The 25,583-nt window shown below is 54.5% G+C and overlaps 1 protein-coding gene across 1 annotated transcript in view; it reads left to right on the top strand.

Moving 5' to 3' along the window:
• The window catches only part of TMEM132D (transmembrane protein 132D), a 289,311-nt gene that overhangs the window by 237,776 nt on the left and 25,952 nt on the right, over nt 1-25,583 (top strand). Inside the window, exon 5 of the mRNA XM_058656634.1 lies at nt 12,574-12,717. Coding sequence (XP_058512617.1) covers nt 12,574-12,717 — 144 coding nt within the window. The remainder of the gene's footprint in view (nt 1-12,573; nt 12,718-25,583) is intronic.

Consider the following 25,583-nt stretch of genomic DNA (forward strand, 5'->3'; position numbering starts at 1 on the left):
AAAAGAGAAAAATCTAAAACAAAACAGAGACATAAAAAGCCTGAAGCTGAGAGATTAGAAAATTATATAGTATTCAAATCCTAAGCAAAGGAAGGTGGTCTGGATCTGTAAGTACCAGAACGGCAAAGTGCTGTGAACGTGGCCACTTCCTGCTGGTGTGTCGTCTGTGTGTGCACACGCATGCCACGCTGCTGTGTGTGCAGGAAGGTGAGCTGAGCCTACTGCCACCCAAAGTTTCCTCCTGCTGCATGAGACAGGAGGGGGCCGTTGGGTGGTGGCGACCTCGTGTGGAACTGGCCGGCAGCTGACACCAGAAATCCCCATGTCCGGACATCTGAAACAGCAGCAGCCCTGGGGGACACCTGGATGGATGCGGCTAAGACCCCCAGCCCAGTGCTCACCACCAGGGGCCAGTTTTCAAGGGAAGCCTTTCTCGTGAGTGTCTTGAGAAGAGTGACGTAGTAGGAGTGACGTAGTAGGAGAGATCAAATATTCCGAAACTTGATTGTGGTAAAAGTTGAACAGCTACATAAAATTGAATAAAATTCACTGAACTGTTTGTTTAAAATGGGTAAATTGAGATGGGTGTTAGAACGGCGGGAAAGCTGCCTCCTGAGACCCCACGTCTCATACCAGATGCCTGGGTCCAGCTCTCAGCTCTGCTGACATGCACCCAAGGCGAGAACACAGGATGGCACAGGTGGCCAGTCCTTGTGCCCTTACGGGAGACTGGTATTGAACTCTTGGCTACAGTCTGCCCAGTGGGCAGGGGGCCTCTCTGAGTGTGTCCTTCTCTGTGTCTCCAGCTCTCTGTCTTTCAATTACAATAAACAAATAAGCCTTTATGGGGGTGGGTTTATTTATGTAAATAACAACTACATACAGAAGCTATCAAATTCATGACAAGGTATTGATCTCTTAGAAAAAATTTTAGGGCCCAGTACTATGTCTCAGTGGCTAAATCCTCAGCTCGCATGTGCCAGGATCCCATCTGGCATGTGCCAGTTTATGTCCCAGCTGCTCCACTCCCCTTCCAGCTCCCTGCTTGTGGCCTGGAAACACAGTCAAGGACGGCCCAAAGCCTTGGGACCCTGCACCCGCGTGGCAGGCCCGGAACAAGCTGCTGGCTCCTGGCTTCGGATCAGCTCAGCTCCAGCCATTACGGCCACTTGTGTCTGTCTCTCTTCCTCTCTCTATATATCTAACTTTCCAATGAAAATTAAAGAAAAATTAATATTGTAGTGGTCTGTTTTCAAAGATAAAATTAAAGGGACATAAATTTGTCTTTTAATTTGACTAGAATTTTTGTGAAAGTTATGCAGCAAAGCTTACCATGTCACTCGTAATGAAGTGTCTCAAATATGGCTTAAATGCACATTTAATGTACTCTTAATGAGATTCTTTGGCCAGCTAATTATTAAGCATGTTTAATGAGGTTTAACAATTGGGTATGATCTGCATAGCCCTCCCTGTATAGACTCATCCTTATCAAAGTCCTTTTAACATCATGGGTCTCACCACACAGAATGCCGTGTGCCTAAGTCATTATCTTCTCCCACAATGAGAGTACTTATGTTTCTATCAGTTATCAAAAACCTATCCCATTAGCATACCTAACTCCTTGCTGTTGGCGTTCTTCAGGATTTGTGAATTCACATGCTTGTGACATTCTGAAGACATTTAGACAAAGTGGGAACTTTGTTGAAACGGACTTCATTTTTGAAAAGAAGGAAGGAGGAGCTGCTCTGGGTCTGTGTCGGGGCCGGGTGAGAACAGGGCTGAAGTCCGTGTGAGTCAGACCTGGGAGGGACGAGCTTTTCCCGGGCCAAGCTTTGGAAACCAGTCCAGCTCCTGCGCTCAGAGTGGGTGTCAGCATAAATTCTCCTGGCCCATCCGGAAAGCCGCGCTGCCTGCTGCGGCTGCAGTACGGTCCCTGGCAAAGGCCGTCGGCCCCTGACTCACCTGCCGCTCCTAAGGACGCCATCACTGCCGTTCCCCACGTTCCATGGCCTGACTCCCTGCACCTGGGGTCCCCCCCGACTCCCTGCACCTGGGGTCCCCCCCGACTCCCTGCACCTGGGGTCCCCCCTGACTCCCTGCACCTGGGGTCCTCCCACCTGACTCCCTGCACCTGGGGTCCCACCCGACTCCCTGCACCTGGGGTCCCCCCCTGACTCCCTGCACCTGGGGTCCCCCCTGATTCCCTGCACCTGGGGTCCTCCCACCTGACTCCCTGCACCTGGGTTCCCCCCTGACTCCCTGCACCTGGGGTCCCCCCCGACTCCCTGCACCTGGAGTCCCCCCCGACTCCCTGCACCTGGGGTCCCCCCTGACTCCCTGCACCTGGGGTCCCCCCGACTCCCTGCACCTGGGGTCCCCCCTGACTCCCTGCACCTGGGGTCCCCCACAACCTCGTCTGTCCACCATTCCTTGACCTTGGCCCTGCATCGGCAACTTTAAAGAAGCTACAAAGTGTATTTCCTTTTAATGCAATCACTTTTTTGAGGTTTTTTTTTTTTCCTGTATAACCAAACTCCTAGTCACATTTTGCCTGAAGTCAAGGAGAATTTACACTTCAAAACCTTTTGTGTGCTTTTCAAACTCTGTGGGGCAGTAAACAAAATAGCCTGCACAGCTCATTACGTTTGACTCAAGTCACGATGCTCCTTCACATTTTGCATATTTTTTTGGTTTTGCTCAGAACACCCTTTGCAAGACTCAATCAGGTTGTAATTTCTCAGATGTAAACTTTTTAAAATTGGAATCCATGGTGCTTGCGAATGTGAAGCCCCGGTAGTGGAGAACTTAATTAATATCACACTCTGACTTCAGACTCCGTTCCCTTGGGACACACATTTATCATCTCTCTCCTTTTAGTTTCTCCAACAAACCAGGAAGCATATTTTACAGACTTAATCCTGTCCTCACCAAAAATACACCCTGCTTGGAAGTGGCCCCTGGCAGCTCCCCAGCCCCCACAGGAGAACAGTAAAGGGAAGAGGATTAAGTCAGGAAATAAAGTGGTGGTTGTTGTTGTTTTTAGTTAAAGGTTTGTATTTTATTTATTTGAAAAGCTGTGTTACAGAGAGAGGGGAGAAAGCAGGGGAGCTTCTATCCATTGGCTCATCAAATGACTGCAATGGCCAGGGCTGTGCCAGGCTGAATCTAAGAGCCAGGAGCTTCCCCCAGGTCTCCCTCAGTGGTGCAGGGCCCAAGCTCTCTCGCCGTCTTTCCCAGGCACATTAGCAGGCAGCTGAGCCTGCAGCAGAGCAGCCAGGACGTGTAAGGAGCACCCATGGGGGATACCCGTGTTGCAGGCAGCAGCCAGACCTCTTCTGCTACAATGTGTGTCTTTAGAACCTTTTTGCTGATACCTGTGGCAATGCTGACTGTTGAGAGCCTCCTGGGGGCCGAGTGTGTGTCTGGTGTGATGGACTTAACAGTGTTCAGACACGCAGGTCTGCCTCCCTCGGCCCTCTTGCAGGCATTTTAACAGATAACCAAATGAACAGAAAAATAAGGAGAGCTAGGAGGAGGCATTGTAGCAAGGAGTGGATGGAGGGGTGGGGAGCTGCAGGTGCCGAGACGTCCGTAGCTGCTGAAGTCTGGGAAGTCTGGGAGATAATAGCTGTGGGCGCATGGGGGACAATGCGCTACAGTGCTGAGCTCACGGCTCTCCTGCGCATCCAGTCGGCCGGCCGGAGCGCAGGACGGGACTCAGGACCAGGCGCCCTGGGACCACAGGCCAGAGCCTCGTGTGCTCCCTGCATTTAGCTCTGGGTGGCATTCCTTTGCTTCCCAATACCAGCTCCACTCCTGGTGTTCCTTCAAAGTGGAGCAGGGAACCTTCTCTCTCACCCATCTGCAGGCCACCCTCCCGGTGGAGTCATCTGCCTGGGGTGTGAGTGCGCCTGTGGTGGCTGCGACCCCATCGGGGAGGCCACTCTGGCATTGCTGACGAAAGGGACTGTCACTTGAAGACAGATTACCTCCCCTCACATGTTGCTGCCAGGAGCTGCGCCCAGGATTCTCAGTCCCTGGAGTACGAGTTCCAGCCCTGGACAGTTAATTCAGAATCTGAGTGGGGGACACAGCTCCAACACTGAGTTCCTGGGCAGTTCCCAGGCTCAGCCAAGTCTGAGAACTGCTGGGGTCAAGTCCCTTGGGCAGACACAAAGAGAAATCCTGATGGATGGGTCCTGGTCCCTGGATGTCTGAACTCCCTGGGAAAGTGGGTGCCAGCCATTGTTGCATTGTCAGAGCTCCAAGCAGGTGGCCTTGACTGGGCATCACGACTCTGCGTCTGGCCTCACAGACCCCTCAACCCCAGCAAGTCAAGACAGTTGGACAGTAGTATGCGTATCTATTCTCATTTTCTCTGTTAGGAAGTTTTTGGCCGGCCTCAGGGTCATCAGCTCAGTCTTTAATTTTGCACAGAGCTGCAGCCTGATGGGAATTGAACCCTTGACCTTGGACTCACTAACACCACACTCCAACCGGCTGAGCTGATCAGCAGCAGATGCTTGCTTGGCCGCACACAGGCTGCGTGGCTCCTGCCAAAGCCCAGGTTAATTAAATCAGAACCCGGTGATGAGTGCCCAGGCAATGATGCCGGGGACCGCCTGGGAGAACAGCGGCCTCTGAGGGTCTTGCTGAACTAAAGTCTGGGGAATTGGGGCTGCCATGAACCTGCCATGAGCTTTGTGTGTGGCAGGCTCCCCAGTTCCAGCTGGGAAATGTGCAGGCCTCTGCAAGGATCCATCCATGGTGTTTCACTTCCAACGTGGAGCGGAGTGTGGGAGGGAGCAGAGCTATATGCAAATCTGCTGGCGGTGGGGATGGAGGAGGGGTCTTCAGCGCTGCTTGGATGAATGCCCAGTGAGCTGCATGTTAAGCACAAGCTCATGCTTGAGTGGGGCCAGCAAGCCGGTGTGCCTAGTGGCCCCTGGACCACGCTGCGGTCAGCAGTGGGCATCATGAGCCGCTCTGTTCACCCGTGCAGTAAATTCAAAGATGGTTTCTGAGAGCTACAGTAACAAAGGCTGGATGCCCACGAGGGCCTGAGTCAGGCAGAGGACTGGGCTCCTCCTGAGGTGGCAGGAACGCACTCACTGGTCAGTGTTCCCTGGTGCCAGGCCAGTGCGTGGCTAACCATGACTAGACCCCCAGACTGATTCCTCTGCCTCTTAGAACCTTCTCCAGGACAGCCACCCTGGTCTTAATTAATGTGGGCTGAAGGCATGCAAATTAGTGCTTATATTAGCCTAAGAAAAATGTAATTAAGGAGCTTGTCTGGTGCAGGAAAGAAAGACACATAATGTATTCTGGGCCAATTGCAAATGCCTTCTGGGTTCTCCGGGGTGGGGCCAGCCACACCCCCGCCTGCTCATTAGCAGACATCATGGAGGCTTGGCTGACCACCTGGACAACAGGCCTCGATATAATCCCTGGGGTTGGCAGGTTGGAAGGGACGCATGACCTCACAGGGCCCTGTGGAGCTGCGAGACTCGAATCGAGTGGCACTTCTAGGTCCCCCGTGTGATTCCATAAAGTCTCGGAGCAGGCTTTGATGTCTGTTAATTGTTTGTCCTCTCCATACGAATCGAATTCATTCCCTAGTTTCATGGATGTAAAACTGGTAGGCTCCTCACAGCCTGCGGGGAGTTCTATGGCCTTTGAAAATTGGACATGCGTCTCCCTGTCGCCCTGGAGGAGGGGACCAGAGCCCATTTAGCTACGGACAAAAGGCAAACCCCCCCACCCACCCCACAGTTTGAAAAAGCAAACATGCCATGCTACCGCCAGGCAGAAGCTGACCTCTGCTAGGCAGCTGTAAATGAAGTATCCATCTGTTAGTCTCTGGTGCCAATCCCAGACCGCCTGAACTTGGCGTGCTCAGCAGCGCTTTGGCCAGTGGCTGGACTTGGGCTGTCACTGGGCTTTAGTGTTTCTGACACCAAGAGTCATTGATTAAGGAAGTGTCCTGAGTGAACTGCAGTCCGACCCTCTCCCTCCTTGCAGACTGTGGGCTGAGCTGCTGCGGTGGGACTGGGTGTGCTCCGATGTGTCACACGCCTGCCGGTCTAGAGCTGTCGAAGCAAACAGCACAGAGCTTAGCCGTCCCGGGCAATGAATGCTGCCTCTCCCCTCATCTCTGCTCCCAGCTGCGGCACCCTAGGCCGGTGCAGCCCGGCAGCGTCTTCACAACACGAGGCCCAATGGGGAAGTCAGATTTCAGAAAGCCTGGAGCCTCGCTTCTGCGGGGAGCCCAGGACACGCCAATAACCTGCCCAAGCTTTCTTAGAATTGTTCTCAAAACAGAGAGCAGATTCCATGTATGCCATTGGGGCAGTTTTAAGAAGATAACCATACTTCCCTCCAGCTCACTCTCCCTCCTTCCTGTTTCTTCTTAAATTTTTATAAAAATAATTTCAATTGACTGTATAATCACAGGCTTAATTAACCACTATACACAATATTCGACAAGTAAAAGGTAGAAAGCCCACAGCTCCCCTGGGGTATACACCCAGGCAGTCGCATCCCAACCCACAGCTCCCCTGGGGTAGACACCCGGGCAGTCGCATCCCAACCCACAGCTCCCCTGGGGTAGACACCCGGGCAGTCGCATCCCAACCCACAGCTCCACTGGGGTAGACACCCGGGCAGTCGCATCCCAACCCACAGCTCCCCTGGGGTAGACACCCGGGCAGTCGCATCCCAACCCACAGCTCCCCTGGGGTAGACACCCGGGCAGTCGCATCCCAACCCACAGCTCCACTGGGGTAGACACCCGGGCAGTCACATCCCAACCCACTGCTCTACTGGGGTACACACCCGGGCAGTCACATCCCAACGTGTCCGTTCCGTCCCTATCCTTACTTGAGCTGTCTTTGGGATGGGTTCGTTCCACCAACATGGCTTCTGGCTGCATCCATCTTGCTATAGGACCCCCTTCCTTTTACGGCTGAGTAGTGTCGTGTCGTGACAGTCATCTGCCGGTTCTGTATCCCAGCTGGTGTGAACTGAGCTGCCAGAAGCGTGGTGGTACAAGTCACTCTGTCATGCTGATATCCATGCTTGTAAAAGGCAGCGCTCAGCTGGCCTGAGAATCACCCACTTTGCATCAGGCACAGGAGTCCAGCTGCCACGTTACCCTCACCTCCACACCCAGCGCCCACCCAGGACACATGTCTGAGCCCAGGTGGGAACCAGCGCAGCATGGGGCTGAGCCCTGCACACGCCCTGGGCAGGTAGAGGCCACGCCTGCCTGGGGTCCTGCAGCTTGACCTGGTGCTCCCTCCAGAGGTGAGCCTGATGCATGTGTGTGAGGTGAAGATGGCCAAGAACTCGTGGCTGATTTCTTCTCCCCATTTTTATTGGGCGTTTCTAGTAACGCCATATATGACCATGGAGACCAACTGCCTGTGAGAGTCTAGCTTCTAGAATAAACATATGATGCAAAAATAATACACAGTCAACATCATCCTTGCAAATCCTCCGCACCACCCATGACAAAGTTCCATCAGACCCTGACCTCCGCCTTTCGCTCAGCATTGAAGCGCTCTTTCCCCTTGGTGGAGCAACCAGTGGGGCTGCCGGCTTGTGCTCAAGGGTTCTGTGGGTGAACCTCCGGCCAACACAACAGCTCCTACAGGCAGTGTGGGCTCAGGGGTGCAGGCCCTGAGAGCCACTGGGACAGCAGGTCCCTGCCTCCCATCCCAGGCCCCCACCGGGACTGAACCTGAGGGAGCTGCCTTGTGAAGCTCCCTTCACCCTTGCCTCCCCCCGCCTCCATGTCCTTTTCTCTCAAGTGCCTTATCCATTTGCCAAGAACTATTGAATCCATATAACTCATTGAAAGTATTATGATACTACGAATAATAACCTTATTGAAAAATTAATTATGCAAGCCCTGTGTTAATGTGTTCGCGCATTAGCTCGCAAGGACTCTCTGATAAGTGCTGTTTGGGATTCTGCTTCTCAGATGAGAAGTGCCGAGCACTTCTGGGACTTACAAAGTCAAGCTGCTCGGAAGTGGCAGTGTCTGGATTTGAACACGAGGACCTGAGTGTACCTAACACGTGTGTGCCTCCTATGGCTCGGGATGGGAGTCCTGGCCTCCGGCCAAGGCCACAGGGCCGGTGCTCACTCCTGCACTGTGCACTCCAGGGGGCTCGGCACCGGCTGCAGGGTGATTTCCAGTGATGATAACTAAAGCGGCCATACACCTGCACTTCTCAGAGACATCAGAACACTAAGCACCTTCCCCGACGCATTCCCTACAGGCACCACCGTAGCGTGCAGCCTTGGTGAGCCCCATTGAACTGACTTGCCGAATCGCAGAGCAAGCAGGTTCTGGTTGCCTGGCCCCAGAGCCAGGCCCTTTGCTCTCCAAGCCGTCCTGTTCCATGGCTATTTTATATAACGTCTCAGACACTACATGCAGTGTGCATACTATCTCCCCCCAAGGAGACATGGAGGGTCAAAGTGTTTGAGCTGGGGCTTGAACTATTTCAGGATAGTTTTTTAATAACAAGCTCCTCTGGCACAGTAAAATATGATTTTAAAATTTGCATTTTATTTCCAAGCCCATTCTGGTTGTACACAGTGGCTCCATACTTACCTTGGTCTGAAGAAAAACCAAGACCTCCACTTCCTCTTGCATCACCAGTCACATCCAAGCAGTTGGCCTGCAGAATCAATCGGTTGAAAACAACAACGAAACACGGAAGTTTCTGATGAGTCAGTCCCCTGAAAACCTCAAGGTCAGCAAAAACTCGACAAAGGTTATGCTGAAGGTGAACTGTGGCGGGAGTAAAAGAAAGGCAACTAATAACTCCAGGATATACAAACAATCGTAAAGGAACCAAATCCTACAACACTACTGAGTCGCACCGCCATGTCCCTCCCACCCCAGGGACATGTGGCATGATCTGCAGACGGTGGTGGGAGGGTTGCTGCTGGCATCTACTGGCCAGGAATATTGTAACACAGCTGCTGCCGTCACAGGACATTGTGCTAACAGAAGTGTCCACCCTCACCTCAAATATTGAGCATGTTGAGGTTGGACATCCCTGCTCCACAGCAAAGAGCATTTGAAAATATTAGGGACAGCTTTTATAGTCAACCTTCGCACAAAGCATGGATGAGTTTGTTGCATCTCAGCCTCAGACCTCTCTGAGTTCACCCTCACACGGACACGTGAGATGCTGGGGTCTGCCATTCTGTGAAACATCATCCTTTGATTAGGGACACATTTCCTTGAAAATATAAATATATGAATAGAAAAACCACACTAGGAAACTAAACTGACCGAGGCAGGAGAGAAAGAGGATGTAGTCAGAAATAAAACCTCCTCTACCATCAATCAGTAGGTAGAGTAAAGCTGCTATTCAAAAACGTGCAATCTCGTGTGTTCACTGGATAAACAGGGACAAACACCTTCAAAACACAGGCGGGTTGAAAATGATGGCAGGAAGGGAGCAAGATGGGCGTGGAGAGAGGGGGTCTCTTCTTGTGGCATCATATGTCTGCAACGAGCATGGATAAACTGGAGAAGATTGTTTTAAATTAATGTAGGAAAGGGAAGGAGGAAAGCATGGCACGTGCCCTGAGTGTCAGTGGCTTCCAGAAGGCAGCCTAAGCGGGAGAAGGCGGGATGGAGCGCCAGGCTCACATGGGCTCTGAGCACGAAGCCCGGTGCTGCCAAAACCAGAAGGCTGTTTCCACGTGACATCGGTGTCCATGCTGTGCCGCAGCCCATGTGCTTGGGGGACCAGTGGTCTGTGCTCGATTGTATGCAGTGCGGGTGCCAGCGTGATGGATGCCACCCGCTTGCTGAAAGCAGCACGTGGGTTATTTATAGGGACATGGCATTGGTGCTAATTAGCTACAGGCTTACCATGGCCATCCAACAACTCTCCTATTTAACGTGGCATGGATGAAAAACGCATCCCATCTTCAGCAGAGCGTGCTGGGGGAGAGGGGTGTGTGGCTGAAGAAACCAGCTAGGTGGACATGCAGAAGTTCGGAGCGGGCCAAGAGTCATCGCTCTTCTTATTACACTGCCAGCGTTTGCTGGGAAATGACAGGATTCCAGAAAGTCAGTCTCCGTCAAGGCCATAGGAAGTGTCAGGTCTCCAACCTGATGCACACTGCACCTACCTAAACTCGTGGCAGGCAGACGTGATGGAGCCAGGGAGGCAGGGAGGGCGCTGTGCTGCAGCCTGCGGGTAGCCACAACCTTGCAGAAGTTGGACAGCACTGTGTTATTCAGAATGGATGGTGTTACAGTGCCATTCCAAGTAGCCCCCAAGTTGCCTTAGGAAACTGGTTCATATTCCGCACTGCTGCTGCCTGGCCCTCACAGGTTGGGAGCAGAGATACACAGGGCCAATGGACACTGTGTTGCCATCAGGAACATCTAGGGTCCTTCGTGCCATGCAGGTGTAAGAGAGGACGCAGAACTGAACATAGAAGCTCCATCACACCAGCCCTGCAGTCACAAACCCCGCAAGGGGAACACTCCCGGGCCTGCTTTGTTCCCCAGGAACTGGAAGTCGCCTGCCTGTTGCTCTCTCAGCAGCCAGCCACGTGGACCAGGCACCTCTCCTAGTTGGTCAGGATGCATGCCTTACCGGATGTAGTTTCTGCATTTCTTCACTTTGAAAAGAATATTTATTCGAAAGGCAGAGTGACAAAGAAAGGGAGAGAAGAGGGGAGGGGGGCTAGGAAGGTGAGGGGAGGGTGAGGCGCTTTCATCTGGGATTCACTGCCCGGAGACCCGTGATGACCAGGCCTGGCCCAGGCCAAAGCCCGAGCCGGGGACTCCACCTGGGCGTCCCGCCTGAATAGCGAGGACCCAAGCCTTGGCCATCAGGTGTTGCTTCCCAGGCGCATTAACAGAGAACTAGGCTTGTAACAGAATAACTGGGACTCAAACCAGCAACATTGTAATTTGCTGCACCGCAAGCTCCTCCACTCCCGGTCCCATTCTTCCATTTTTAAGTATTGCCTTTGAATGGACTCTCAAGACAAGAGAAAAATAATGTTATGGCTGATGTGGGCATGCTTCTTCGAACCAAGCCCAAAACCAAGCCCGAAAACACCACTCCTCCCCACTGCTGTCCCGGCAGGCAGAGGGCGCATGCTCTTCAGACGCCAAGATGGGCACAGGGGCACACAGCTGCTCGTCAGCCGTTAACGCTGACCTGAGAGTGCAGAAGCACGCATGGCCGGGGCATGTGTGGCCGCAGGAGGCTCTGTCCTGCCCACATGTGTGCAGGCTCTGGCTCCGCAGGCCTGCGGCCAGGATGAAGAGGCCGGCCCCAGCCGTGTCTTTCCTTTGCCACCAGCCAACGGGACTGGAGAGCTGGAGCGCTCTTGTCCACTGGTTTCTGGAGTCCTCGCAGCTGGCCGTGTGCGATGGCCGACAGCGGAGGCAGCTCTGACTTGGCCGCCTTCCTTTCCCACGATGTTGGCAGGCTGGGAATGAGGAGACCGTGTCTGGAGCCCTATACATATTCAGACAGTTTAAAGTGGAGTCTTCTAAATTCAAGAGCATTCCAAACTGGCGTCTTGTCTTTCAGAATCCAAATAATGAAAAAATATCTAGACATTACCATCCCCAAAGGCTAAACCCGATGTGCTGTCACACTAGTCTAGTTCTCTGAAGGGAAAATCAGAGCTTACTTAAGCAGCGGAGAGTTAGCGGAAGGAAAGGGTGATGTCATTGGAGGGCGACAAACTCGTATTCCTCCTGCCGACTTCGGAAGACCCTAAAACTCCATGTGAAAACCGATGCGCAGGCGGCCTTGCAGCGCTGGCCAGGAGGGAGGCAGGGTGTGCACCCCTCTCAGGCAGCGTATGCAAGGACACAGGGCACTGTGCAGCAGCTGCGTCTCCCTGACTTGGCTATTGTTTTGTCAAGGAAAGGGCCAGATGCGTTCAGATTTCACTGGAGAGATGGGGCATGATGGGACAGAACTCGTTGTAGGAGTACAGGGGCCTGGGGGGAGCTGGAGCTGAGCAGAGGTGTGGGCTGCTGCTGGGGCCTTGACCTTCACCGGGCAGGGACAACAGCAATGCAGGGAGGAAGAAGATCCGTGTTCTGGTTCCTGGAGCTGAATCTTCTCCAGGAGAAACATAGGCTCATATGACCTCACCAGCCCCTACACTCCAGAAGCCACAGGAAAGGCACCCACTGGAGCTGGTGTGTGCTGCGGGCCCCACCCACAGGGGAGGGTTAAATGCAGGCGGGGCGTGCTGCACAGAGATGCGCCCCGGACCTGCTCCCAGGCGGGGCGTGCTGCGCAGAGATGCGCCCCGGACCTGCTCCCAGGCGGGGCGTGCTGCGCAGAGATGCGCCCCGGACCTGCTCCCAGGCGGGGCGTGCTGCACAGAGATGCGCCCCGGACCTGCTCCCAGGCGGGGCGTGCTGCACAGATGCGCCCCGGACCTGCCCCGCCTCCAGAAGAGCCATGAGGCATGCGCGTGCCGGGGCTGCCAAGCCAAGGCCGAGGTGCGGGAGGCCATGCCCAGGTGTGTGACGGACAGGCGTGTCTGGTCTTGCAGGAGGCGGAGATCCTTAACACGGCCATCCTCACGGGGAAGACGGTGGCCGTGCCGGTGAAGCTGGTGTCGGTGGCGGAGGACGGCGCGGTGGCCGAGCTGCGGGAGTCGGTGGAGTGCAGCTCCTCGCAGGAGGATGTGCTGAAGGCAAGTGGACAGCAGGCACCCAGGCCTGTGCCCCGCCGCATCCCCAGGGCCCCCTGACGCGCACGTGCTGGCCAGCGGGCAGGCGTGCATGGGCATGGGACCGGCTCAGGGCTGGTGTCACGCTCAGTCGCTTCCTCACCGTGTGGGCCCTGCCTCGCTCCCTGCAGTCTCGGGGCAGACAGGGGAGGCCAGGGGAGCAAAGTCTTGCCTTGCCTGGGAGTGGAGCTAACTAAATCCAGCCTGGAGTGGCCAGGCGCCGCAGCCCAACCCCAGGACCAGCGCTGTGGGGACGCGGTCTCCCTTTCTCCGTCCTCGGGGCGCCATTCTGAGATGTGGCTGCTTTCGGTGGGGACAGCCTTGTCTCTGTTGCTGCCAGGAAGGGGGAAGGAGCCCACCCAGCTCTTCCCCTGGTGCCCCCAAGCCTCCTTGTCTTCAGTCGCCTCCTCCCCAAGACCTCCCCTGTGTGGCCCAGTCTGACCCCATCCGGATGTCATTTTGATCCACTCACCTATGAGGGAACTTCAAGAACTGTGGGGACAGCAGAATTCAAGAATAAGTTTATTTTGGTGTGTGTTAAAATCATGAAGTGTTTTTATAATGTGCATTTCTCAAGAATTTTTTTAAAAAGCTGAATTTAATTTCATTGAAAAGTAGATTTACAGACCAAAGGAGAGACAGAGAGGAAGATCTTCCGTCCACTGGTTCACTCCCCAAGTGACCACAACGGCCAGAGCTGAGTCAACCTGAAGCCAGGAGCCAGGAGCTTCTTTGGGTCTCTCATGCAGGTGCAGGGTTCCAGGGCTTTGGGCTGTCCTTGGTTTCTTTCCCAGGCCACAGGCAGGGAGCTGGATGGGAAGTGGGGCAGCCGGGACACGAACCAGCACCTGTAAGGGATGCTGGTACTTGCAAGGTGAGGATTTAGCCACTGAACCATCATGTGCAACCCACATTTTCCCAAAACTTGTAAGACCCCTTCACAGGCATATGTCAACACACGTTTGCGCCTAAATAGATCCGGTTTTGGTTTGCCATAAGCTTTTTGAAATACCTTTGTGTGCATGCATTATACTTACTGTCGATGACTATTCACATGAACCATGCGCCATGTGTGCAGCGTGTCCTTAATTCAGCCTGAGTCCCGTTACTGTGACGGAACAGAGAAGACATCAACCTCCCGGGGATGGAGGTGAGTGAGCGCTGGCAGGGACCTAGGGGCCTCACCTCCTGGGAACTGCAGCGGCCTGGAGGCGTGTGGGAAGCCAGAGGGCCACGAGCCCACCCGTTGGAGGCCAGGCCCGTTCTCTTACACCAGCTGTTTGCTAGAGGCACTTCAGGCTTTGCTTTAACAGCGCATCCACAGCATCTGCCGTAACTGCTGTGGGAGTGAGCCTCACAACCTCCTCCTCCTGGCTAGGTGTACCTGCCAGGCCTTCCCCGCCCCCCGCCTGCCGCCCTCAGTCTTCAACTCTGAGATCTGTGATACAGATATGCTGTTATAAATATAGAGAGCCAATCCATAGAGAGCTATAAAATATGTAAGCATCTTGTATAAATCCATCAAATGGACCTACACTATCATGGGATGAGGTCATGGGATATTTTTCTATGTTTAGCTTATTGCTGTTAATCTAATATCTATCAGTTCTACCTCTGTTGTGGCAAATGGCAAGCCTGCATCCTTTTATGACTAAGTAATATTTGGCTTGCATGCACACTGTATCTTCTTAATCCACTACTCAGTGGGTGGGCTCTAGGGTTGTTTCCATGCCTGGGATGTTGAAAACCGTGCTGTTGAACTGTCACAGGCAGGTCACCAACAGGTGGACTACCTGTCCCTTGTAATAGTTTAAAAGTTTCAGTTCTCAGGCTGGGTGCAATAGCCTAGTAGCCGAAGTCCTCACCTCGCGTGCACCAGGATCCCATATGGGCACCAGTTTGTGTCCTGGCTGCCCCATTTGCCTTCCAGCTCCCTGCTTGTGGCCTGGGCAGGGCCTTCGGACCCTGCGTCCATGCGGGAGACGCAGAGTGCTCCTGGCTTCGGATTGGCTCAGCTCTGGCCATTGTGGCCACATGGGGAGTGAACCAACAGACAGAAGATCCTTCTGTCTGTCTCTCCTCTCTGTAAATTTGACTATCCAGTAAAAAAAAAAAAAAAGATAAATCTTTGAAAAAAAGCTTCAAATCTCACATTTAGATCCTTCATGCATTTTAAGTTCATTTCTGAAGATGGTGAGAGTGAGAAGGGTCTGGTCTCATCCCTCAGGTGACTCTCCAATTTTGCCAGCACTGTTTAAGGAGACCCTCTGTCTCCCACTGATTGTAATGTGTGGATTCACTCCCAGCACCTCCGTTCTGCCCTGCTGCCCTCCCAGGGCCCCTGCTCTGCCCCGCTGGGCTCCCAGGGCCCCTGCTCTGCCCCGCTGGGCTCCCAGGGCCCCTGCTCTGCCCCGCTGGGCTCCCAGGGCCCCTGCTCTGCCCCGCTGGGGCCCCTGCTCTGCCCCGCTGCCCTCCCAGGGCCCCTGCTCTGCCCCGCTGCCCTCCCAGGGCCTCCGCTCTGCCTGCTGGGCTCCCAGGGCCTCCGCTCCGCCTGCTGTACTATGCTAGTTCTTGCAGGAACACTTTTCCTTAGTTGCTCCAGTGGCAACCTGGCTGTGATCCTACAAGAAATGTTTATAATGCATTGTGTTGCAAAACTAACCTGAGTCACTCCGTCACTCGTACATTAACTTTAAGAACTCGTACATTAACTTTAAGAAGAAGCACGCCTTTAGCTATGTTCTCCTTCTCAGGAATGTCTGCACAAACCCTTCCCAGGTGTAATTATTTCCAACTGGGTAAGCGAGCCAAGGTTGGAAGGCGGCATGAATTTTCCATGAGTGTCTCCCTAGCACTGTTGGCTTTGGACCTTTTTCCTCATTGCAAACTCTATTCTCCACCCAGGAGTCAGCGTGAGCCTTTTGAAATGTGGGTCACATCACATCACTTCTCTCCTCCGCATCCCCTGTGGCTTTCCCCTTCCCTCCAAGTAAAAGCTAAATTCTCTAAATTGTCCCTCAGGCCCATCCCATCTCCCACCCTCCTCCTTAGCTTCTCACCCACCTGACCTCATTCCTAGTGCTCTGCTTGTGGCTGCCTCAGCCCCCCTGGTTCCCGACACTGGCACTCCCGCAGACTGCACAGGCAGACCCGGGTCTCCAGTTTCTCGGCAACAGCACCTCGGACACTCCCCGCCGGGCTTGGTCGCAGAGCTCGTTGGCAGACCCATCCTGTGTTCCTGGCCATCTGTGGGCCACCCGCCTCACGGGGCAAGTGCGTGATCAACTGTGCTTGGTGAGGGAAGGGGTCTTGGGGCAGGCATTTGGCACAGCAGTTAGCTCACGGCTTGGAATGTCCGTGTTCATGTCCCAGTGCCGGTGCGAGTCCTGGCTGCTGTGCGAAGGTCCAGTCTCACGCTGATGCATATCCTGGGCGACAGCAGGTGGCAGCTCAACGCTCCGGTCCCTGCTGGCCTTGTTGGGGGCCCAGACACAGTTCCTGGCTTCAGCCCAGCCCAGATGTCTCCTGCTTTCCAGTAAAATGAAAGCAAATATTTTAAAGGGAGCTTGCTAAGTAGTCAAAGTGAGTGGGGATGAAGAGGGCGGTTTGTCTCGACTGCTTCTGCAGTGATCATCGTGCGTGAGCCACTCAGAGCCACAGCTTCCTCACCCAGGGAGCAGGCCCCCTGGGCTGCAGCGTAGGGAGAGGACCCACCCTTCAGGCAAAGAAGAAAACCCTTCCCTGCACAGGGAATGGTGCTCCCTCCAGAATGGAGAGCACGGTGGGGGTACAGGGGATATGTGGGCAAGTGGCTCTGTGTCCCTGGTTGTGAAAGGGTTGCAGTAGGTTAATCCGCCACCTGAGATGCTGTCATCCCAAACTGGTGCCACTTCCTGTTGTAGCTGCTCCACTTCAGACCCTGCTTTCTGCCAATGTGCCTGGAGCAGGAGGGAAGCTGCAGGTGGACAGCCCCTCCCGCAGGTGCCTGGAGCAGGAGGGAGGGAAGCTGCAGGTGGACAGCCCCTCCCGCAGGTGCCTGGCGCAGGAGGGAGGGAAGCTGCAGGTGGACAGCCCCTCCCTCAGGTGCCTGGAGCAGGAGGGAGGGAAGCTGCGGGTGGACAGCCCCTCCCTCAGGTGCCTGGCGCAGGAGGGAGGGAAGCTGTGGCCTCTGTCACCCAGGTCCTGCGGTTCAGAATAACCAGGGCAAGCTTTAGGATCCGCCGACAGAATGTGTGTGTCTTCTCTGCAGATTTGGCTCTTGGTTTTCTGACGTTAGCTGTTACAGTGGCGGGCCTGCTCGGAGCATGGCAGGCTGTCATCACCCACACGTGGGGCCTCTGGAAGGTCTGGAGGTGTTCTATGCTACAGATGCGTTTAACTTCTTTCTGTATCCCTGCATCTAACAGATACTTAGTACAAAGCAGTTGCTGACAGACATTGTAGGATGTGCCAATGACGAGACCAGCTTTCTGTTTTTTTTTTTTTTAAGACAGACGTCTGTGTAATGAGGTATCAAGTGTCAGATCTTTCATTTCATTCCTGAAGTGTCCCCGGTTAAGCTGACTTTGTGTGTTTGGTGGGCTGCTGTGGGGAAAGTGGTGCTTGGATCAATCGCTCAGTGCGCCGATGCCCCCTGTGGCAGCAGCGCAAATTGCAGGCACAGAGCCCTTGAGTCACAAGCTGTGCCTGGCTCATTTTGTCCTCCATTTAAGGGATAGAAATTACGCATTTGACGTATAGCTCTGTGACTACGAAACGGAACAAAACAAAGACCACTGCTACGCAGAGAGGGGAAACACTGCCAGCGGGTGCATTAGGGCATGAATTATGTGCTGCAAGCCTCTAAAAGCTCCCACCTGGACACCCCAGCAGCTAACAACATGGATCATGTACACAGGCACACCGCTGGTCCGAGGCTGCTGTGCCTTTAAGTGCAGCGTTAGAATGGCGGAGTTTGGGATGAAAATTCAGGAGTCAGATCTCCACCGGTTCTAAAATGAGGCTTGCACATCACACACAAATGTATCTGCATAGACCTGCTGTGATCCAAACCCCACTCACATCAGAAAATCTCATTAATGAAGACAGGGACCATAATTAGCACACAGCCAACACCGCGTCCCTGGCCTCCATCAAGAACGTGTTGAAATGAATGGGCAGAGAAAGCTACCGTGAAGCTGCAGATGCGCAGCCCTGCGTTAGCGATCAGACCATCCCGAGCGAGTGGCTTGCTTCACTGGTCTCCTAGGGCCTGGAACTCTCTGTCTGAGGGCACCTGGCCCTCGAGTTGGCCCTGACTTGAGTTCTAGAAGTGCCTAGCATCTTTCCTTAGGGAAGGTCTGTGGTCCAAGAGGAGAAAGAAGCTTTCTCTGGAGCTGTGAATGTGTGTTGTGACGATAAACAGAGTTAGTCCCTTCCAGGTAAGCTGGGGGTGCGTCCATCTGCAGACAAGGGTCACACGTAACAAGGAGCAAATGACCGTTTCCAGTCCCCACCTTGGCTCCTCTGTGGACGCCCAGAAGCCAGCAGTGGTTCCCAGGAGAATTTGGGATTGGACCTGGACAGAACCGCCTGCTACTGGCTTAGGGAGGAGTCTGAAGCAGAGATATAAATAACTTCATGGGGATTTATTAAATGTCTGATTATGCAAGTACTGAGGATTCCACTCTTCCTCTGCAGGGAGAGGAGGAAGTTAGGAGACTCCACTTCCCATCTGCGTCTAGCCCACGTAGTCACTCCGTGTGTCGGCTTCCCTGTGTGTGTGTTTTCCTGTACAGAGCAGGAAACCACAGGGTGTTCTCAGCTGTCTCTGTCTACATCCGTGCCTGCATCTGTGTCTACGTAGATATAGATGTGTTCCACACATATAATTTCATGTAGATCCTGTTATGTCTGCACTGATTGCATTAGATGCCCTGGAGTTGGTTCGGGAGAGCTTCTCTGCTTCATGTCCTCTGCTCAGCAGCTTCACCTCTGCACCACCTCGTCTCCCACCTTCATGTAGTCCTGAGTGCTCTCTGGATGCGATGGTCAGAAGGAGGCCATCCCTGGGGGACCACATCCCTCATGCCCTCATGCTCACAGAGCAGGTCTCCCTCCAGGGCACTGTGTCACATGCATGCCTTTCCCATGAACTCACTGTCCAGAGGACCCGGGAAGAGGTGCTGTGACAACCCAGGCCAGCACTTGGACCCACGACCACCGAACAGGGCGGCAGCCCTCTCCCCCCGGGGCAGAGGGAGGCCCAAGTCCCGGGGCAGAGGGAGGCCCAAGTCCCGGAGCAGAGGGAGGCCCAAGTCTCCGGGCAGAGGGAGGCCCAAGTCCCGGGGCAGAGGGAGGCCCAAGTCCCGGGGCAGAGGGAGGCCCAAGTCCTGGGGCAGAGGGAGGTCCAAGTCCCGGGGCAGAGGGAGGTGCAGCAGGCACATGAGAATGCCCAGGTGGAGAATGGTCTGTGGGGCGGGTGGGAAGAAGGAAGGCAGGAAGGAGAGCCTGATACAGATTGATACGGGTAACTAGAAAGAGAAATTGATCAATAATATATAGAAGATGAGTGGATGTGAAGATGGACTTTAACCAAATCTGAGAAGTCATTTTAGAATATTACATGTTACAAATATCCATTGTTGATAGCTTTAGAAAGAAGTGGACCAACATTAACTTTGTAGGTGGACAGATTCATCAAGCATTTGATATCCATTAACTTGTCCTCACCCATTTGTGTTTATTTTGGCTTCTTTGAGTTGGAAATGTGACCCCTCATGAATGGCCCCACCTTTACTCTTGGCGACATGGGGAGCAGGGCGCACAGACAGGCAGTGTCTTGGCAAGCCTGGAAGTGGTTCGCAGAGGCCTTCCTGCGCCTGTGCTGCGCGGGGCGGAGCTGCGGTTCTGCCCTCCACGTTCGGCTTCCAGTTCAACTCGGAGAACCGTGTGTAATTTTAGAACATCAACAGCTCACGTGAATTGCTTTAACTTAGTGAAATAATTCCACTTGGGTTCAGTTTGCTAGGCAGGTTAGGTTCATCTGTGTTCGTGTAGGCTCAGCTCTGGTTAGCCCCCATTGCTGCGTGATTCTCAAGAAACGCGCATCTCCTCAGCTCGCCTATCACCCCAGGAATCCAGCAGGTCCCGTGGCTGATGAAGCCGACACAGGTGCTTGTGTGTAAAACCAGAGATGAACTGTCTGCATGTAACGGGAACAGCGAGCTGGAAAAGCCCCAGCCTCAGGTGTGGGGCCTCAGTGCGTCACACATGAGACGGAGGGAACTGGGTTTCCGTTGCCGTAGCCTCGGCAAGGTTCAGTCCAGGGCAGGCTCCATGCTCGTCGCATCCCTCCCAGGCTGGCCGTGTGACTATGACAGCGTCAGTGCTGGACAGCAGTGAGGACTGGCCGTGTCCGTCCCAGGCTGGCCGTGTGACTATGGCGGTGTCAGTGATGGACAGCAGTGAGGACTGGCCGTGTCCGTCCCAGGCTGGCCGTGTGAATATGACAGCGTCAGTGATGGACAGCAGTGAGGACTGGCCGTGTCCGTCCCAGGCTGGCCGTGTGACTATGGCGGTGTCAGTGATGGACAGCAGTGAGGACTGGCCGTGTCCGTCCCAGGCTGGCCGTGTGACTATGACAGCGTCAGTGATGGACAGCAGTGAGGACTGGCCGTGTCCGTCCCAGGCTGGCCGTGTGACTATGGCGGCGTCAGTGCTGGACAGCAGTGAGGACTGGGAGCACAGCCAGTAGCTCTGAGCTGGTAAACTCTCACAGCTGATGCTTTGCCATGGCTCGTGCGGAGCCCCCACCAAGGGCAGCCTGTGGGTGAGGTATCCATTGGCTTCTGGTGAGACGGACAGACTGAGCTTGAGAAACCTGACTGATGGCTGGGTTTCCTCTCAGTCGTGTGTGGGAGGCAAGTTCTTTTCCGGTTCGCTCCATGCGTCCCAACTCCTGCCTGTGGTGGCCAGCTTGGAGGAGGCAGGTGACGCCGGCGGCTTCCCGGGGGGCACATGCTTGGCGGCGAGCGTACCACCTTAGGCGTAAAACTCAGCCAAGTTCCTGGTAGGAACCTTGGCCCGGGAACCCAGGCACTGCAGAGCTACCAGGGTACCTGAGCACTGGGCGGGATGAGCCAGGCTGGCATAGCAGCATAGCAATGAGCAGCACGGCCGGCTGTCCTGAGCCTCAGGGGTGACGGCTCTGCCACCTGCGACTCACCCTAGTGTGGACCATGGTGGTAGATGGTGCTGAGGGGATTCTGGGTTAACCGGGCCTCCCGTGGCTCATTTCCTTGGGTGACTGTCTCCTGCTCTGGCCTGGTCATGTGTCTTTGACCAGTGGAACATTAACAAGAGCGATGCAGCCCAAGGTTTGCCAAGTGACTGCTTCTGGGTGACGCGCTTGTTCTTATAGCCTGGCTGCCACAAAGAGAAGGCTGCCGGGGGAGAACAAAGCTTTGGCTCCACCTCACCAGGCTGTGCTGAGCCTCCCCTGGAGCCCCACCCAATCCACAGGCCTCTGGGAAGCCACACAGTGGCTGCGGTCTGAAGCACCACACCGCAGCAGCCTGTGATCTGGCAGATGAGAAGAGGCTCCGTGTGGGCCAGCTGACCTTGTGCTCCCCTCCCCCAGAGAGGGGGAGGTCATGGGTCAGGTGCTAGCTGGGCGTCCCTGTGAGGGCTTGAATGAGTTACACGAGCTGAACATGAAATCAGGAGACTTTGGGTAAAGCAGATTACGCTCTGAAATGAGGGCTTGCTTCGTCCAGTGGCTCAAAAGCCTGAAGAATAGAAGACGAACTTCCCAAAGGAAGGTGGGATTTGGCAAATGTGGGTGGGTTTGGACCTGCCCACACTGTGGTGGAGGGTTCGTGCTGCTTTGCTCCACGTCCTTCAAGCTTGGCTGCCGCCTGCAGCCACCGTGGCTCTCCTGTCGGGTGCCTGGCTCAGCGAGGGGCAGCAGGTGAATGCGGCACACTGGAGTGGTGGGAGGACAGAGAAATTCATCCCCACTGAAGGGAGCAGTGCCTCAAGTGTCACACGGAAGGGGACGGTGCCCACACATGGGATGGCACTGTCACGTCTCTGTTCTGTTGGGGAAGAGAATGATCAAGACATCAAAGAAAAGATGACCCTGGAAGTGGATTTGCAGAGACTCAACAGTTTCAGATCTGACATCAGCCCAAGGAGAGTGCCCAGATTTTGAAAAACAGATGGGAAAACGGAGAACTCCAGACCTGGCCAGATCTCCCAGCGTGGGCGTGGGAGGAGGCTCTCTGCACGGACCAGGTGCATGGCAGCGTTTGAGCTAAGTCCCATGAAGACTGGGCGGCCATTGAGTGACTCGAGGCAGTAGCGTCACAGCCTTGGCCTTCACATCTCCGGTCTCTGATCTTCAGAAACAGATCAACATAGGAGAGACGCGAGGCCGGGAGACAGGCTGGCGCGTGCTTGTTGCCGTCTGCTCGCGGGAGCTGGCGCAGCGGACGTGCTGAGAGAGCTCACGATGGAGCCCTTGTGGCTGCCGGAATTCCATTTTCTCAGCTCTTTGAAGGCTCTTGTGCGTTAGGTCCTTAGGCAGGCAGACACCGCAATCCACCTGTCGGCTTTGATGATGCGTTAGATGCTGGAGTTGAAAAGGAGAAGGATTTCAGATGCCTTCCTGAATTCAGGCGTAGGGGGTGGCAGAAGAGTCCAATCTGAAAACTCCATTTAGTTGAGGCTGAGGTGTCCACAGCATCGCCTGCACCTGTGCCCTGGCCCCATCTCTGTTGAACTTTGGTCCACACACTGTCACCTTCACTGGTGGTCGCTGGTCTTCACATCTCTCTCAACTCCGTAGTCACCGTCACCTTGTGCCCTCCTGATGCGGAAACCTCTGAAATCTGCTCATTCCATCACGAAAAATCAACCAAGGCCCAGGGTCACCGGCTGCTAGCTGCGGAAGGGTCGTCTGGCCTCTGAAAAGGGCCGCTGAGCTGCAGGTGCAGCAGCAGGAAGCAGGGAGGAAGCAGGGAGCCCCCGCACCGTCAGGCTGCGCTCGTGTCATACTTGCTGATGGCCACAGCCTGGCCCTCTCCAGGACCAAGGTTGGAGGTGTGCACCCCACTTTCTTGTGGGAGAGTGCACCTCCATCCAGAGCACGTTTGTAACATAGGGACAGGAGAACTTGTGGTTGTTTTCCCAATTCTCCATGCATGCTGGACGCTTTATAAAAGCCATCTAAGGGATTTTCAACAGGAATTGCAATTGTACTCATTCTTTATCCTCTTCAAGTCTTTGTTTAAATATTGCGTCAAGGAGACCTGGAAGTCAACCAGTTTCTGAACAGCCAAACACTCTTGGTGCCTAGCCCTGCCCTGTTTCTCATGACTCTGGGACCAAGGACAAGGCACTTCCAGATGGCAGCTTGCAGGCAGCTTGCACCTCCAGGGGACAGCTGGGTCTGGTCAGTGGCAAGGGAAATGGCCATGGTTCCCAGAAGTGAGTCATGCCCTTCGTCTGCACCCGTGAGCCACTGAGCAGTGACAGGCTTCCGCTCTCTGCCCAGCAGCAGAGCTGGGACAGGAAGATCTGGCAGGGTCGCTCCAAGGCCACTGAAGACACCTGAAAGTGGGCTGCAGCTCACTGTGGTTGACAGAAGGTGTCCTCGTTAGTGTTGCAAGTCAGAGTCCTCCAAGAACCGGAGAGGCTGCATCCTGACCTGACCCTCCCCTACAGGCCTGCTTCTGCCACGGACTTGCCAAGTCACGAGACGGTTTCCTGAGACACCAGGAGCCAATCATGGGCCCTGACGGTGCCTGTGGAAGCCCAGTGTTGGCTGCTCTCCTCGCTTCCACAAATCCATTGTCTCCCTCCTGTACAGCATCATGGAATCCTGGTGTGTGTGCTTGTTATGGGACGCTGGGCAGGATCGCATGTGCAAGGCGAGGACCTTAACCACTAGGCTACTGCGTCACCCCAGAATCCAGGAGACAGTTTTGCCTTTCCTTTTCTTTTCTTGACATCTGAAAATCCCCAAAAAGGAATTCTGAGTGTCCATTGCTGCTTGAGCACATGAGAATTGTTAAAAAGAGAGAGAGAGGGAGGGAGAGTGCTGAGCCCTGGGGCAGGCGGTCCATTAGGCAGAAGGCGGAGTTTCTTTCTCTAGCTCCAATCATGCATTAGTCATCACGGACATCCATAAAATAAAGTCATCATGTGCATTTATGTCTTGGCTCCTGAACAGGAAGTGACAGCCTACGAGTTAGCTGCAAAAATGGTATCATCAGGACAAGCAGAATGGGGCGGAAATTGATCACGGGAAGGAGCTGATAGGATTGAACTTGAGCATAAATATCAATCACAAAAGAAGATTGCTCTAATGCAATAGCAGAGGTGTTACAAAGATCAGCGGCTCATCAGAGGACGAGTCCCCAGGCTGGAGGGCTCCAGGCAGGTGCTGGGACAGGCGGGCTGTGAGCAAAAGGAGCCTGCGAGGGAAGAGCTATGGGTGCACCTGGGAGGAGCAAGCCTTCCTCAGGGGGCCCCACGTGGCACGGTGTAGGCGCAATGCAGGGATTGTGGGAGCACAGCAGAACCCAGCCCTCTGTGCTCTGTGCAGCCCAAGCCTCGGGACAGACCTGGCTCAGCCCAGCCTGGGCTTCTGACCCCAGCAACTGGGGACCAGGGTGTGTGCCCGTGCCCACCCTGCGGCCCACCCCGAGTCTGCTGCTGAACCAGGGGTGCTCGCCCCCACCCTGCAGCCCACCCTGAGTGTACTGCAGAGCTCCTTTCTGCTACAAACAGCCTTGCTGGTGGCCTCGTCTCACCATCCTGGGTTGATTTGCAGTTTGCATAGGGTAAGCAGCGTTGACTTGGGGGTGGCTGCTGTAGAGGAGAGAGGGAGAGAGGCCCAATTACAGGCTGGCTGTAGTCCAGTGCCAGGTCCCAGGCTGCAGACGTGCCGTCCACAGCGAGCCCAAGGGCCGCAGGAGACAGACAATCATTGAAAAGTCTAATGTCTGTATTTTATCAAGTGTTAGAACTAAGATTACAAATAGTTTACCTAAAGGAAGGTTAAGGGCAATTATGGCCTTGTAAAAGGAAATAAAATGATAGAACAGTGGAATTTATAAATGCAAATGACTAACTTGAGAAGGCCTGAGACATTCAATCATTCATTCCACAAGTGAATGCTTTGGGAACCCTTCTCTGTATAGCCGTACCTCTCAAAGGAGCAGAGCCACTTCTCATGGCGGCTCATTCTCAGAGCAGAAAGGTGCCAGAAGGTTACAGTCTGCCAATGAAGGGACTTATTTTCAGAAGGGACTTGAACCCCTGGCATCTGCTCTGGGGGCAGATGTCCCAAGCAGCTTCGTGATCACTAGGCCAGACACCTGCTCCACAGCCACTTCTTGGGGAGCCGTTCTCCTTGTGCATTCCTGGTAACGGGTGTGTCTTTGCAGTTACAAACACAGAGCGCAGGGGTTGGCTGCCTCCTGGTTCACCCTCTGCCATGTGGGTTCTGGACCTCAGAAACCACAGTGCTGCTGAAGACAGTGGCAAGCAGACCCCAGGAAAGGCCTGCGTGGACAGCAGGCTTCTGGGGAACCATGTCTTCACCCCAGCGAGAGAGCCCGCAGCCTCCCTTCCGCCCCAAGCTGCAAGCTTCCCAGCTGCTTTGCACCTGCCTGCACAAAACACTGCCTGTGTCGGGGGTCAGGCCGCTGCAGGCCTCAGGTCCCAGCCCAGCCCTTTACACAAGTAAGGAAACTTGGTCTTGCTGCATCCTGCAAACTCCCTTTACCCTGTCCCGTGATACTGTGCAAGAGCAGGCATGACTCAGGGTCACAGCAGTCTCC

The sequence above is a fragment of the Ochotona princeps genome, chromosome 29 (assembly GCF_030435755.1).
Source record: "Ochotona princeps isolate mOchPri1 chromosome 29, mOchPri1.hap1, whole genome shotgun sequence".
NCBI classification, from domain to species: domain Eukaryota; kingdom Metazoa; phylum Chordata; class Mammalia; order Lagomorpha; family Ochotonidae; genus Ochotona; species Ochotona princeps.